Source organism: Rhinatrema bivittatum, chromosome 6 (assembly GCF_901001135.1).
Source record: "Rhinatrema bivittatum chromosome 6, aRhiBiv1.1, whole genome shotgun sequence".
In the NCBI taxonomy this organism is placed as follows: domain Eukaryota; kingdom Metazoa; phylum Chordata; class Amphibia; order Gymnophiona; family Rhinatrematidae; genus Rhinatrema; species Rhinatrema bivittatum.
In genome coordinates, this window is record NC_042620.1 from 19381100 (window position 1) to 19394757 (window position 13658).

The following is a 13658-nucleotide window of genomic DNA, read 5'->3' on the forward strand; positions in this document are numbered from 1 at the left end:
ATCACCCCTGCTCCTCCTTTCCTCCAGGGTGTACATATTTAGATTCTTCAATCTCTCCTCATAAGTCATTCGATGAAGACCCTCCACCTTTTTGGTCGCCCTTCTCTGGACCGCCTCCATCCTGTCTCTCTCCCTTCAGAGATACGGTCTCCAGAATTGAACACAGTACTCCAGATGAGGCCTCAGCAAGGACCTGTATAAGGGGATTATTACTTCCATTTTCTTACTCGATATTCCTCTCTCTATGCAGCCCAGCATTCTTCTGGCTTTAGCTATCGCCTTGTCACATTGTTCGCCGACTTCAGATCATTAGACACTAACACCCCAAGGTCTCTCTCCTGCTCCATGCATATCAGCCTTTCTCCCCCCATCGAATACAGTTCATTCGGATTTCCACTCCCCATATGCATGACTCTGCACTTCTTGGCATTGAATCTCAGCTGCCATATATTCGACCACTCTTCCATCCTTCCTTAAATCCCGTCTCATTCTCTCCACTCCTTCTGGCGTGTCCACTCTGTTGCAGATCATAGTGTCATCCTCAAAAAGACAAACCTTACCTTCTATCCCATCCACAATGTCGCTCACAAAGATATTGAACAGGACCGGTCCCAACACTGCTCTCTTTTCAGAGTACGATCCATTTACCATCACACATTGTCTTCTGTCCGTCAACCAGTTTGCAATCCAGGCCACCACCTTGGCACTCATACCTAAGCTTCTCATTTTATTCACCAGTCTCCTGTACAGGACTGTATCAAAAGCTTTGCTGAAATCCAAGTAGATGACATAGAGTGTTCTTCCTTGATCCAATTTCTTGGTTACCCAGTCAAAAAGTCAATCAGATTTGTCTGACAGGATCTTCCCCTGGTGAATCCATGCTGCCTCTGGTCCAGCAATTCTCCCGACTGTAGATAGTTCACTATTTTTTCTTTCAGCAGCGACTCCATTACTTTTCCCACCACTGAGGTGAGGCTGACCAGTCTGTAGTTACCAGCCTCTGCTCTGTTCCCACTCTTGTGAAGGGGGGACCATCACCGCTCTTCTCCAATCACTCGGCACCACTCCCGTTTCTAGGGATCTATTGAACAGGTCACACAGCGGACCTGCCAGCACATCTCTGAACTCCCTCAGTATCCTGGGATGAACATCAGGCCCCATGGCTTTGTCCACTTTCAGTTTCCCCAGCTCTTCCCATACATTCTCTACTGTAAATGGAGTTACATCTACTCCATTTCCCTCCAGTTTCTTGTTAACTAGCGACGGTCCTCCTCCAGGGACCTCTTTAGTGAACACTGAACTATTTGTTTAATATTTCTGCCATTTCTTCATCTCTCTCCACATATTGATCCTTTTCATCTTTCAATTTTACTATACTGTTTTGGACTTTTCTCCTTTCACTGATGTATCTGAAAAATGTTTTGTCACCTCTCTTTACCTCTTTGGCAATCCTTTCTTCCACTTGACTTTTTGCCATCTTGATTACTTTGTCTCCCTCAGTTCTACTAGATATTCTTCCTTGTGCTCCTCCCTTTGGGATCTTTTATATTTCTTGAATGCTGTTCTTTTTAGCCTTTGTCAGCCACTCCTTTGAAAACCAGATAGGTTTCATTTTTCTTTTCTTTACTTTTCTAACATATAGATTAGTTGCCTTGGTAATTGCTCCTTTTAGTTTGGTCCACTGTTGTTCCACATCTCTCTCGTTCTCCCAGCATATCCCATGACTTTTTAATTTCCTAAGAAGTCTCTCATGAGATACTTTACCAAATGTTTTCTGAAAATCCAGATATACTATATCAACTGGCTCACCTTTATCCACTTTTATTTACTCTCTCAAAATAATGTAGTAAATTTGTGAGGCAAGACTTTCTTTGGCTAAAAAATCCATGTTGGCTTTGTCCCAGACAGCAGTCGTTGTTAGTGTGAACACCTTAAAACAGCAGTGTTGGCAGCAAACATGGCTGTGTCTGGGGTTTCTTCTAATTTAAGAGTTCCTGACGAGATAAGTGCTGTGATTTTGGGCTTTTTGAGGAATTGTTAAAGATATAGCTGCAACTGAAGATTCCCTGATTAAAGAGATATGTGAATTGTGTTAATTGATAAAGGGTTCCCCCCGTTGTGGCAGCTGTGCCCCAGAAGAAATATAAAGCTGATTATTTTCAGTGGGTGTCCTGTTTGAGGTTTTCCCCTTTTCTTTTAATTGGTTTTTTTTTCAGTTCTTTAAAATTGTGCTTTCAGGAGTGTGGGGTAAACAGAGTGGTTTAAGAAAAGGGGTTTTTTTTACATTAAAAATCCCCCAAAAATAAAAAAGATACTATAATTTTGGTGAGAAGTCACATGATGTTGTGTACGAAGTTAAATTTTTTTTTTTTTTTTTATTTTGCAAATTTCCATTGATACATTTATTTAGTATAATGTTTAAAGGAAAACAGGATATACATAATTATTAAATTTTACATTCAGTTAGTTATCCTGAAAAATATAAGAACCAAAAGAAAAGTGTAATCAAAATATAACTTCTCTTTACAAATTTAAGGTTACCAAAGTATTCCTGTGTACAAAACAATTGTGGGAGATCCAAAGAATTCAAAGGAGCACTTATTTACCATAAAGATATACACCATATATAGTGAGGTTAGCAGAAACAAAACATTAAACCAACTGTTGGGAAGTTGTGATTGCTTGCACAGTTCCTGGACTACGTCGGGTTTCCAGGAATTTCTCCAGTTGCTCTGGATCAAAATAAGAATATTTTACACCATCTACGCGCATAGCGCACTTACAAGGGAATCTGATCATAATTTGTATCCCTAATGTTCTGGCTTGATTTGCCAAAACCAAAAACCTTTTCCGTCTTATCTGGGTTTCCCTAGAGACATCCGGATAAATCCATAATCTTTGACCCAGATAAAGAGAGGTGCGATTTTGCAAATACAATTTTAACAGGCCATCCCTCTCAGAGGATGACTTAAATTTTACTAGTAAAGTACCTCTTCTTTCAATCTGGGATGTATAAGAAGACTCAATTAAGTCAGTTACATTCAGTGATTCTCCTTCCACTGGTTGATTTTCCATTTCTCCAATATTTTTCCAGGAAACAAAATAAGCTGATGTTATCTTAGGTAATGCTTCTGTAGATAATTGTAACACATCTTGGAAATAGTTCTTCAATTGTTCTCTTGGAGAAACTAACCTGCACTTGGGAAAATTTATAACTCTAAGGTTATATCTCTGTAAATTTTCCAGGTTTTCCACCTTCTTACTCAGAAGTGTTTCTCCTTTTATTATTGCAACTTGCACTTGTTTAATTTGATTAATCTCCTTATCCAGTGTCTCTATGGTCTCCGTGTGTTGAGATATCACGGGGTTAACATTATAAAACGCTGTTTGTAGTTCTTTTATAGATGTAGTTAAATTTAACACATTATTTTGTAGAGCAGATATTGCTTGCCAAAGTACCTCCATTGTAACAACCTTTGGTTTCTCAAACTTAGTATAAGGCAATATATTTACCGTCTGCACTGGAGTCATTTCCTGGAGGTCCAGAGTCTTTCGGGGCTGTGTTTTCGTCCCACCCGAAGCGGCCATTTCTTCACCGCTGCGGTTTCGAGCGTCCTCGATTTCGCCCTCCATCAAAGGCGAGGAAGTTAACAGTCCTCGCGCAGTCTTCACCGCCGAAATCTCTTCCACTGACCTCTCCCCGATCGGGCATATCGCAGACGACGCCATCCGTTGCTGAGACCAGCCTGAGTCAGTGGCTTCATCGGCGCTTGGTGGTTGAGGCGCGGTTGGAGCCCCGGGACTGAGCGTGACTTCTCCCATGAGCGTTGGCGCTTGCTCCTCACCTAACGCTCTCGCGGGACTCTCCGGGGTTGAGCATTCTGCTTGTGGATAGAAACCCTCAATTGTAGTTTGAATAAAAGAGGGTCGCGATGGGGTCGGGGCATCCTCTCTGACCCTTCCTTTACGTTTCGTATGGGGCATCACTCTCTGCTAAGCCCCAAAAACGACGGCAAATAATTTTACAATGCAAACAGATCAGGAGCTCCTTTTTCCACTCCTCTCACATCGATGCCATCTTGGATCTTGAAGTTAAATTTTAATTGCCTAGAACTGATGCTTCATTATGTGGAATATACATTTTTTAAATAAATTAATATGCCAGAAAGATACAGAAATAGTCCCAATTGTATTGAGTGCCAATGGCCCGATTAAAAAGCATTAGATAAGCTCTCTTTGGCATAATGTAATAATTAAAAACAACATTAGCAGTGAATTTCAGAGAATGAGCTTGGGTTCAGTATCCCCTGACTTAAGAGAGAAGTTCATTCTTGTCAATGTATTTATTTTTAGCATTTATTAGTCGCTTACTGCCGAAGCTATAAGCGACGTACATATACAATTAATATAAAATGAAAATATTCACCAGTAAAACAGAATAACACAAGATCAACCCATTTGGTGTAATTACCCCTAACTTTGAATAAACTGCAGCACAGACTGATAGATCAGTGGGAGACCTGTGAGGAACTGGTTGCAGTCGCCCAAGAAAGAGATGTAGAAATAATGGATAAGGGTCTTGGCACTGCGTTTAATTCTATTCCTTTTGCATTATTTTTCCACCAGCGAGGCTGTTAAAAAGGCAGGAAAATCACACCGGAGGTCCCCTGCAAAAAAAACAAACAAACATCTCGCGGAAAACCCTGGTCGTCCAGCAACTCTAATTCGGCTTCTAAAAGCGAAAAAACTGGCAGTGGAAGAAATCGAATAGTATCGACTTCGGACGCCCGTCTTCCGCTTATCCTGACGCCTGCTCGCTATTGGCTGCTCCCGCTGCCTTGCTGACCGCCCACTGACGAAACTTCCGATGCGGAAAACGAAGAGCAGTCTTCGCCCCCTCCCCTGGCCCCGCCGAGCATTCCTTATTGGCTGTCCCGCTGCTTTGCGAACGCTCCCCTTCCCTCCCCTCCCCCCCCCCCGACGTGAGCCTGGTAAACGTCCGGCCCGTTTCCGCTGCACTTTGCTCCCGCGGCGATGGCGGTCCGTAGCGTGTTTAGGCCGGATCTTTTCTGCGATAAAGTGGCGATAGTGACGGGGGGAGGCACCGGCATCGGCAAGGCCATCAGCGCCGAGCTGCTGGGCTTAGGTTGGTTCCCCGGAGCTTTGCGGAGTGGCGGGGAATGGGGGCACCCGCTGAGCTATAAAACGTCGCTCTACGTGCGGGAGGAATTCGCCAGCCTTGTTTGAGGTAGCAGAGAGGGGGATGCAGGAGAAGGGAGCTGGGGGGGAGGGGGCTATTACTCCCTGTAAAGGGAAGAGGAATCAGAAGGGGTGGAACCATATTGAGGAGGTCTGTGTGTCTGCGAGAACGTGAGCCCAAAAGAGAAGGGGCTGTCCTGAATGCAGATATAGAAGAATCAAAGTGGTGGCTCAGGTGGAGTCGGGGGAGGTGTGAAAATAACAATGGTACTGCCTTGGAACCCTTGTACCTGGAAAAAAAAGGCCAATTGCTGTTACTGTGGGTGGTTAGTTCATTGAATTGACCTGAGTCTCTTTTATAATGTATCATATGTGTGCCTTGATTTTGAACTCTGTGAACCCTCAATATTCTCATGTGGCCCCCACCATGCAAGCTATGATGAAGAATTATTGGCAGGGCATAGTACATAAGAAAATGCCATACTGGGTCAGACCAAGGGTCCATCAAGCCCAGCATCCTGTTTCCAACAGTGGCCAATCCAGGCCATAAGAACCTGGCAAGTACCCAAAAACTAAGTCTATTCCATGTTACCATTGCTAATGGCAGTGGCTATTCTCTAAGTGAACTTAATAGCAGGTAATGGACTTCTCCTCCAAGAACTTATCCAATCCTTTTTTAAACACAGCTATACTAACTGCACTAACCACATCCTCTGGCAACAAATTCCAGAGTTTAATTGTGCGTTGAGTAAAAAAGAACTTTCTCCGATTAGTTTTAAATGTGCCCCATGCTAACTTCATGGAGTGCCCCCTAGTCTTTCTACTATCCGAAAGAGTAAATAACCGATTCACATCTACCCGTTCTAGACCTCTCATGATTTTAAACATCTCTATCATATCCCCCCTCAGTCGTCTCTTCTCCAAGCTGAAACCTCTTTAGTCTTTCCTCATAGGGGAGTTGTTCCATTCCCCTTATCATTTTGGTAGCCCTTCTCTGTACCTTCTCCATCCCAATTATATCTTTTTTGAGATGCGGCGACCAGAACTGTACACAGTATTCAAGGTGCGGTCTCACCATGGAGCGATACAGAGGCATTATGACATTTTCAGTTTTATTCACCATTCCCTTTCTAATAATTCCCAACATTGTTTGCTTTTTTCACTGCCGCAGCAGTAGAATTGATGCCATTAATTTTATTTTATAAAAATATCTCTGTGATTGCTGTGGACTGGAGGCAATATTCACAGGCCTTGAGAAGGAGAGGATCTCCATCCTCATGGAACAGTAGCAATTACTGGCCAAATTCAGGGTGCATCCATACTAGGCACTGAAAACAACCATGGCTTATGGCTCTTAACTGAAAGTTGTTAACACAGAAACAGAAATGATGGCAGAAAAGCACCAAATGGTCCACCCAGTCTGCCCAACAAGACTATGATAGTATCTGCTGTACTGTGTAGGTAACCCCATCCTTATCTGTTTCCCAGACTGTAAAAGTCGTGGCCCCCTTTGGTTGCTCTTTGAATCCAATTCCCCGTTACCCCTGTGCTTATCAGTTTCCCACATTGTAAAAGTCAGGGCTGTTGTTGATTGCTATTCAATTCCCCATTATGCCTTGCTGTTGAAGCAGAGAGCAATGTTTTGAATTGCATCAAAATAATCTTATTGGTTAAGGGTAGTAACTGCCACATCAGCAAGTTACTCCCATACTTGTTTCCCCAGACCGTAAAAGTCAGTGCCCTCAGTTGCTGAATGAATCCATTTCCCCTTCTCCCCCTGCCATTGAAGCAGAAAGCAATGATGGAGTTGCATCAACAGTATGAAGGCTTATTGATTAAGGGTAATAACCGCCATACCATCAAGTTAATCCATACACTCTTCATTTACATCCTTTAGAGATCCACAGTATTTATCCCATGCACTTTTGAATTTTTTCACAGTTTTGGTTTTTACTACCTCCTCTGGAAGGGCAATCCAGGCATCCACTACCCTCTCCATGAAGAATTTTCTGACACTGGTTCTGAGGCGACATCCTTGGAGTTTTATTTCATTACCCCTAGTTCTACTGATTTCTTTGCAACCGAAAAGGTTTGACATGTGCACATCATTAAAACCTTTTAGGTATCTGAATGTCTGTATCATATCACCTCCTCTCTTTCAGGGTATACATATTCATATCCTTCAGTATCTTCTCATAGGTTTTCTGATACAGACCCCACACCATTTTGGTGGCCCTTCTCTGGATCACCTCCATCCTATCTCTGTTCCTCCTCCACCTGTACTCCAGATGAGGCCTCAGCAAGGACCTGTACAAGGGCATCACCTCCTCCATTTTCTTACTGGTTATTCCTCTCTGCAGCCCAGCATTCTTGTGGTTTTAGCTATTGCGTTGTTACATTGCTTCCCCATCTTCAGATCCCTCTCTTGGTCCATGTACATCAGCCATTCCCCCATCTCATACCGCTCTTTTGGATTACCGCATCCCAGATGCATGACTCTGCACTTCTTGGCATTCAATCCCAGCTGCCAAATCTTTGACCACTCTTCAAGCTTTCATAAATCACTTTACATTCTCTCTACTCCTTCCAGCATGTCCACTCTGTTGCAGATTTTGGTATCATCCACAAATAGACAAACTTTACCTTTTATCCTTTCCTCTATGTCGCTCCCAAAGATATAGATCAGAACCAGTCCCAATACTGATCCCTATAGCACGCCATATGACATGGCTTTCCCTTCAGAGTAGGTTCCATTTACCATTATACGCTGTCTCCTGTCAGTCAACCAGTTTGTAATCCACTCCACTACCTTGGCACTCACTCTGAAGCTTCTCATTTTGTTCACAAGCCTCCTATGTGGAACGGTATCAAAAGCTTTGCTGAAATCTAAATAGATGACATCGAGTGTGCTTCCTCAATCCAGTTCTCTATTCACCCAATCAAAAAAATCAATCAGATTTGTCTGACAGGACCTTCCTCTTGTGAATCCAAACTGCCTTGGGTCCAGCAACTTATCGGATTCTAGATATTTCCTACAATAAAGATGGCCAGGCTTGACTTAACAAGAAAACGTGCCTTTTCTATAGCAGGTCCCCAACAATGGAATTCACTCCGTTTGTGATCTCAACCAAATCTAAAAGAGTTCAAAAAAGCATTAAAAACGCACCTATTCTGTTCTGCTTTCAGTGGCATCTCACAAAACAAATGACCTGAATATTAGCTACCTCGATAATAGGTTTTTAACTCTTTTAAATTCTTTTTATTATATTGTTTATATTATATTGTATTTTAACCCTCAATCTCGCTATTGTAAATCCTTATTTTACTTTTCAATTTCATGCTTATTTGTATCTCCTTATTTTTGAAAACCACTTAGATCCAACAAACTACTGTATAGGCGATATATAAAAGATTTAAAATAAATAATCCTTTTTTTCAGCAGCGTCTCCATTAATTTTCCCACCACCGAGGTGAGGCTAACCAGCCTTTAATTTCCAGCCTCCTCTCTGCTACCACTCTTATGAAGCGGGACCACCACCGCTCTTCTCCAATCTTGCAGCACCGCTCCCGTTTCCAGGGATCTATTGAACAGGTCACACAACGGGACCCACCAGGACATCTCTGACTTTTTATAGTATCCTGGGATGAACCTCATCCGGCCCCATGGACTTGTCCACGTTCAGTTTTCCTAGCGCTTCCCATACATACTTTTCTGTAAGCAACGATCTTTCTCCAGGGTTGTCTTTAGTGAACACAGAACTGAAGTATTTGTTTAATATTTCCGTTATTTCCTTGTCTGTCTTGGCACATTGCTCCTCGTCACCTTTCAGTTTCACTATACCACTTCGGGCTTTCCTCCTTTCTCTTATATATCTGAAAAATGTTTTGCCATCTCACTTTACCTCTGCCAATTCTTTCTTCTGCTCATCCTTTTGCTTTTCTGATTTCTTTCTTTGGCTCCCTTATTTTCACCAGATATTGTTCTCTGGGATCCTTTATACTTCTGAATGCTGATTTTTTGGCCTTTATTTTTGCAGTCTCCATGAGAACCAAATTAGTTTCTTTTTCTTTTAACTTTTGTTTACTTTTATAACATTTATTTTAGCTTTTTATATTCCACTTTTCAGCACTTCAAAGTGTACATCAAAGCGGATTACATTCAGGTACTGAAGGTATTTCCCTATCCCCAGAGGGCTTACAATCTAAGTTCCCTGTACGTACCAAGATCAGTCCAGACGGCTGGGTTGTGTCTCCCTTCCAGCAGAGAGAGTCATAGAAAAAAAACTGAAAAGGCACCCCGCTTAACCTGGTGTGCCACCTGCGATCCCTCAGTATTTTCTCTGACTCTCAGCAGAAGGGTTGACAGAACCTGCGGTCCTGGTTTTTCAATTTCTTTAAATTTAGTTACTTTTTTTTTTTTTTTTACAGAGTTCTAAGGCTCTGGATGATTTAGTTAACACCTTTGGCTACAGCAAGTTGGTTGTATAAAAAAAAAAAAAGCAGCTCAGTGCGGTTTTATTTTCCCAGGCTTTTCACTCAGCAGCGGGAGAGGTAAGGCAGGGGCTGGCAGCTCTAAAAGTCTTGTTCCCAGAGGGCCGTCTATCTCTGGAGGGGGATTAACCAGTGGGCCGATCCTTCCTCTTGGCACCCCGAGACGAGTTTCCTCGGGTGCTGCAGTGTTCCCAGAGCTCCGGAAGGCCGTGAGACGGCAGGGTATTTTAAGCTCTTTTTTCTTTCCTGTTTGGAAATCCCCCCCGCCGGGTTGCCACGAGGGCTATCATGCTCAGCATGTGGGGAGGCGGGGTTGCGCCTCTCGCAGGAGAGGGTTTGTGCCCGCTGCCTCCTTGGGGGGGGGGGGAGGGCTTGTCCGGGGGTGATTTTGGGCCCATTTTGCCTCGAGGCGCGGAATGGCGATCGATTTCTCCTCCCAGTCTGAGTCCCGTTCAACCGCGCGATCCGGGGCCTGCCCCCTCGGGGAGCCCGGTCCTCCTCCCCCTCACCTATCGGATCCCTTAAAGGGCCAGTCAGTTTTTTCTTCAAAATTTATTTTACTTATGCATAGGGCTTTTTTGGAGGCGGAAGCTCATCAGGATGAGCAGCCCCCTCCCGCGAAGATTGCGCGGCTGGACACATCTCTGGATGCCCTTTCGGCCACTGGGGAGGCTCCGGATCCTGCTCTCTTGGGATCTTTTCTGGATCCTCTCGTCCAAAACCTAGATGGGGGTGTTGATGAGTCTGCTCCAGTAGAGGGGTATGACCCCCGGGTTTCTCGGCTGTTTCGCCAGGAGGAGTTGGATCCCTTGATCCCCTATGTCCTGGAGGAATTGGAAGTGGAGGCACCAGTCCCCAGTTCGGAGCCAGTTAAGGGGAAACCAGTACTCTTGGGGTTGCGTGCCCTGCCCCAAATTTTTCCTTTCCACCCAATGCTTAAGCAGTTGGTCACTCGGGAGTGGGAATCTCCAGACGCGACCCTGCGGATGGGACGGTTGATGGACAACTCTACCCTTTACCTGAGGAAGCTTTGAATATCCTCAGGATTCCCAAGGTGGACGCATCGGTTACTGCGGTCACCAAGCAGACCACCATTCTTGTTACGGGAGCGACGGCTCTTAAGGACTTACAGGATAGGTAGCTAGAAGTCCTCCTCAAGCGCATTTTTGAGGTGTCAGCGCTCTGTGTTAGAGCGGCGATCTGCAGTAGCCTCATGCAGCGAGCGACCCTCGGGTGGGTCCAGCAAATGCTCATATCACAGGTGTTGCCGCCAGAGGAAGCAGATCAGGCGAATAGGATGGAGTCCACAGTAGCTTACACAGCGGATGCATTATATGATCTGTTGCGGGCATCTTCACGCAACATGGCCACTGCAGTTTTAGCTAGACAGCTTCTCTGGCTCCGGAACTGGTCTGCGGACGTTTCTGCCAAAACTCAGTTGGGCAATCTTCCTTTTAAGGGAAAATTGTTGTTTGGGGAGGAACTTGACACCCTTATTAAGTCTCTTGGGGAGAATAAGGTGTATAAATTGCCAGAAGACAAGCCTAAGTCTTCCAGGCCCTTTGGGGCAGCGCGTTACCATTTCCGAGGACAGCGCAGATTTCGGCAGTCGCGACCGCCCACTTTTCCCGCCCGACAACAGACTCAGAGGGCTCAGTCTTGGCCTACTTCCTTTCATTCCCTGAATCACATTCTTTCTCTCACATTCACACACACCAGTCTCTTTCTCTCACACACACAGTCACCTTACCAACCAGTCTCTCTCTCATGCATGCACACACGCACAGGCTTCCCACTCCCATGCTCTCTCTCACATAATCAGGTTTCTCATTCCTATGCTTTCTTTCACACACCCCCCCCCACAACACCAGGCTTCTTACTCCCATATCCAGATTTCTCACTTCCATGCTTTTTCTCTCTTTCACACACACACATCAGTCACATCCCTGACTGTCTCACATTCTCACATACGCATCAGTCATCTCCTTGAGCAGTCACTTTCATTGTCTCTCACATATACACATACATCAGCTCTCTGACCAGTTTCTCTCAATCACACACATGCTCTCAATCAAATACATTCTCTCACTTACACACAGGCTGGCTGGCTGCTTCTCTCTCTTTCTCTCACTCACTTCCTCCCCGCCCCCCCCCCGAGCACAAATGGTAGCTGCAGCAGCCTCCAGCCCCCGCAAGCCAAGAAAGTAGAATCCTATCGGCCGCGGGAGGCTCATGCTGCTGTCTCCTTTCTTGATTACCGGCTGCTTCAATTGCTCGGGGACCGATGCTGCAGCCGCCGCTGCTGCTTTATCACGCGGCACGGCTCTTTCTCCTTCCCACGCACCGCGTATCACTTCCTATTCCGGGTCACGGGGGGGGGGGGGGGGGCAGGTGCGGGAAGAAGAAAAGGCCAGCCACGGGTGCCACAGCTTCTTTTAGCACTGCTGCCGTTCCCACTGGGCTTGAACGTACTGATAGCCCGGTGGCGACGGCAGCAGGGAAGAAAGAGCAGCGGGAGAGACCGGGAGCACGCGACACACCAGCCGGTGCTTGGCGACACACTGGTGTGTCACGACACACCGGTTGAGAAGCGCTGGGATAGAGAACCACGTGGGGTCTGTCATTCTGGTAGCTCCAGAGTGGCCCCGAAGGCCATGGTTTGCGGATCTGATCTCGTTGGCGATCGACGGTCCGGTGCGTCTCACCCACCTTCCGAATCTTCTTCGACAAGGTCCAGTATTTTTAGATCGAGCGGATCGCTTTTGTCTAGCGGCCTGGCTTATGAGAGGACGCAATTGAGGAAGAGGGGATATTCGGATTCGGTTATTTCTACCCTCTTGCAAGCATGGAAATCGTCCACATCGTTGGCCTATATTCATGTTTGGAGAGTTTTCAACTCGTGGTGCCAAGGTTTGAACATCCCCCCCGCATCTGGCTTCAGTGGCACTCATCTTATCCTTCCTGCAGGAGGGTCTGAAGAAAGGTCTAGCTTGCAGTTCTCTCCGGGTGCAGGTCGTGGCATTGGGTTGCCTGCGGGGCAAGATTGATGGCTTTTCGCTGGCAGCTCATCCAGATGTGTCCCGTTTTTTGAAGAGGGCCAAGCATTTGCGCCCGCCGGTACAACACATTTTTCCTGCCTGGAGCTTGAATTTAGTTAAGGGTTTATGTGGTCTTCCTTTTGAGCCCCTCCGGCGGCCTACGTTGAAGGATTTGACACTCAAGACTGTTTTTTTGGTAGCCATTACCTCCACACAGCAAATTTCAGAGCTTCAAGCTTTGTTGTGTCGGGATCCGTATCTTCGTATTTCGGATTCCGGAGTTTCTTGCCCAAGGTGGTATCGGCTTTTCATGTCAATCAGACGGTAGAGTTACTGGCCTTCCCGAATTTGGATCCGACTTCTGCGACGGATAAGGATCTGCATAAGTTGGATGTGCACCAGGTTCTCCTTCGCTATCTAGAGGTGACCAATGCTTTTCGATTATCGGATCATTTGTTTGTCTTATTGACTGGTCCTAGACAGGTACACAAGGCATCCAAAGCTACAGTTGCTAGGTGGTTGAAGGAGGCCATTTCCTCCACTTATCTTTGCGCTGGGCGGGCCATACCAGAAGGCTTGAAAGCGCACTCTACCAGGTCTCAAGCGGCCTCTTGGGCGGAGAGCCAGTCGGTCTCGCCGCAGGAGATTTGTAGAGCAGCCACTTGGAAATCCTTGCATACTTTTGCGAAACATTATTGTGTGGACGTCTGGGATCCGGAGGTCGACTGTTTTGGCAGAAGTGTTCTTCATGCGGCACTCTCCAGATCCCACCCCAATTAGGGCAGCTCTTGTACATCCCAGCGGTCTGGACTGATCCTGGTACGTACAGGGAAAGAAAAATTGGTTCTTACCTGCTAATTTTCCTTCCTGTAGTACCAAGGATCAGTCCAGACGCCCGCCCTTGGGTTTTTTGGAGAGTCCGTTTTTTCT

General features: G+C 45.6%; 1 protein-coding gene across 3 annotated transcripts in view; it reads left to right on the forward strand.

Moving 5' to 3' along the window:
- The first annotated feature begins 4936 nt into the window (after nucleotides 1-4936).
- Nucleotides 4937-13658, forward strand: part of LOC115093431 (peroxisomal trans-2-enoyl-CoA reductase-like) — a 72218-nt gene continuing 63496 nt past the window's right edge. The window contains exon 1 of one of the 3 annotated variants that reach the window (XM_029605128.1): nucleotides 4937-5146. In XM_029605128.1, the coding sequence (XP_029460988.1) occupies nucleotides 5035-5146 (112 nt within the window). In that variant the 5' untranslated portion in view covers nucleotides 4937-5034. Of the gene's footprint in view, nucleotides 5249-13658 lie in introns of all 3 variants that reach the window. The other 2 variants (XM_029605129.1, XM_029605130.1) reach the window with 2 other exon arrangements.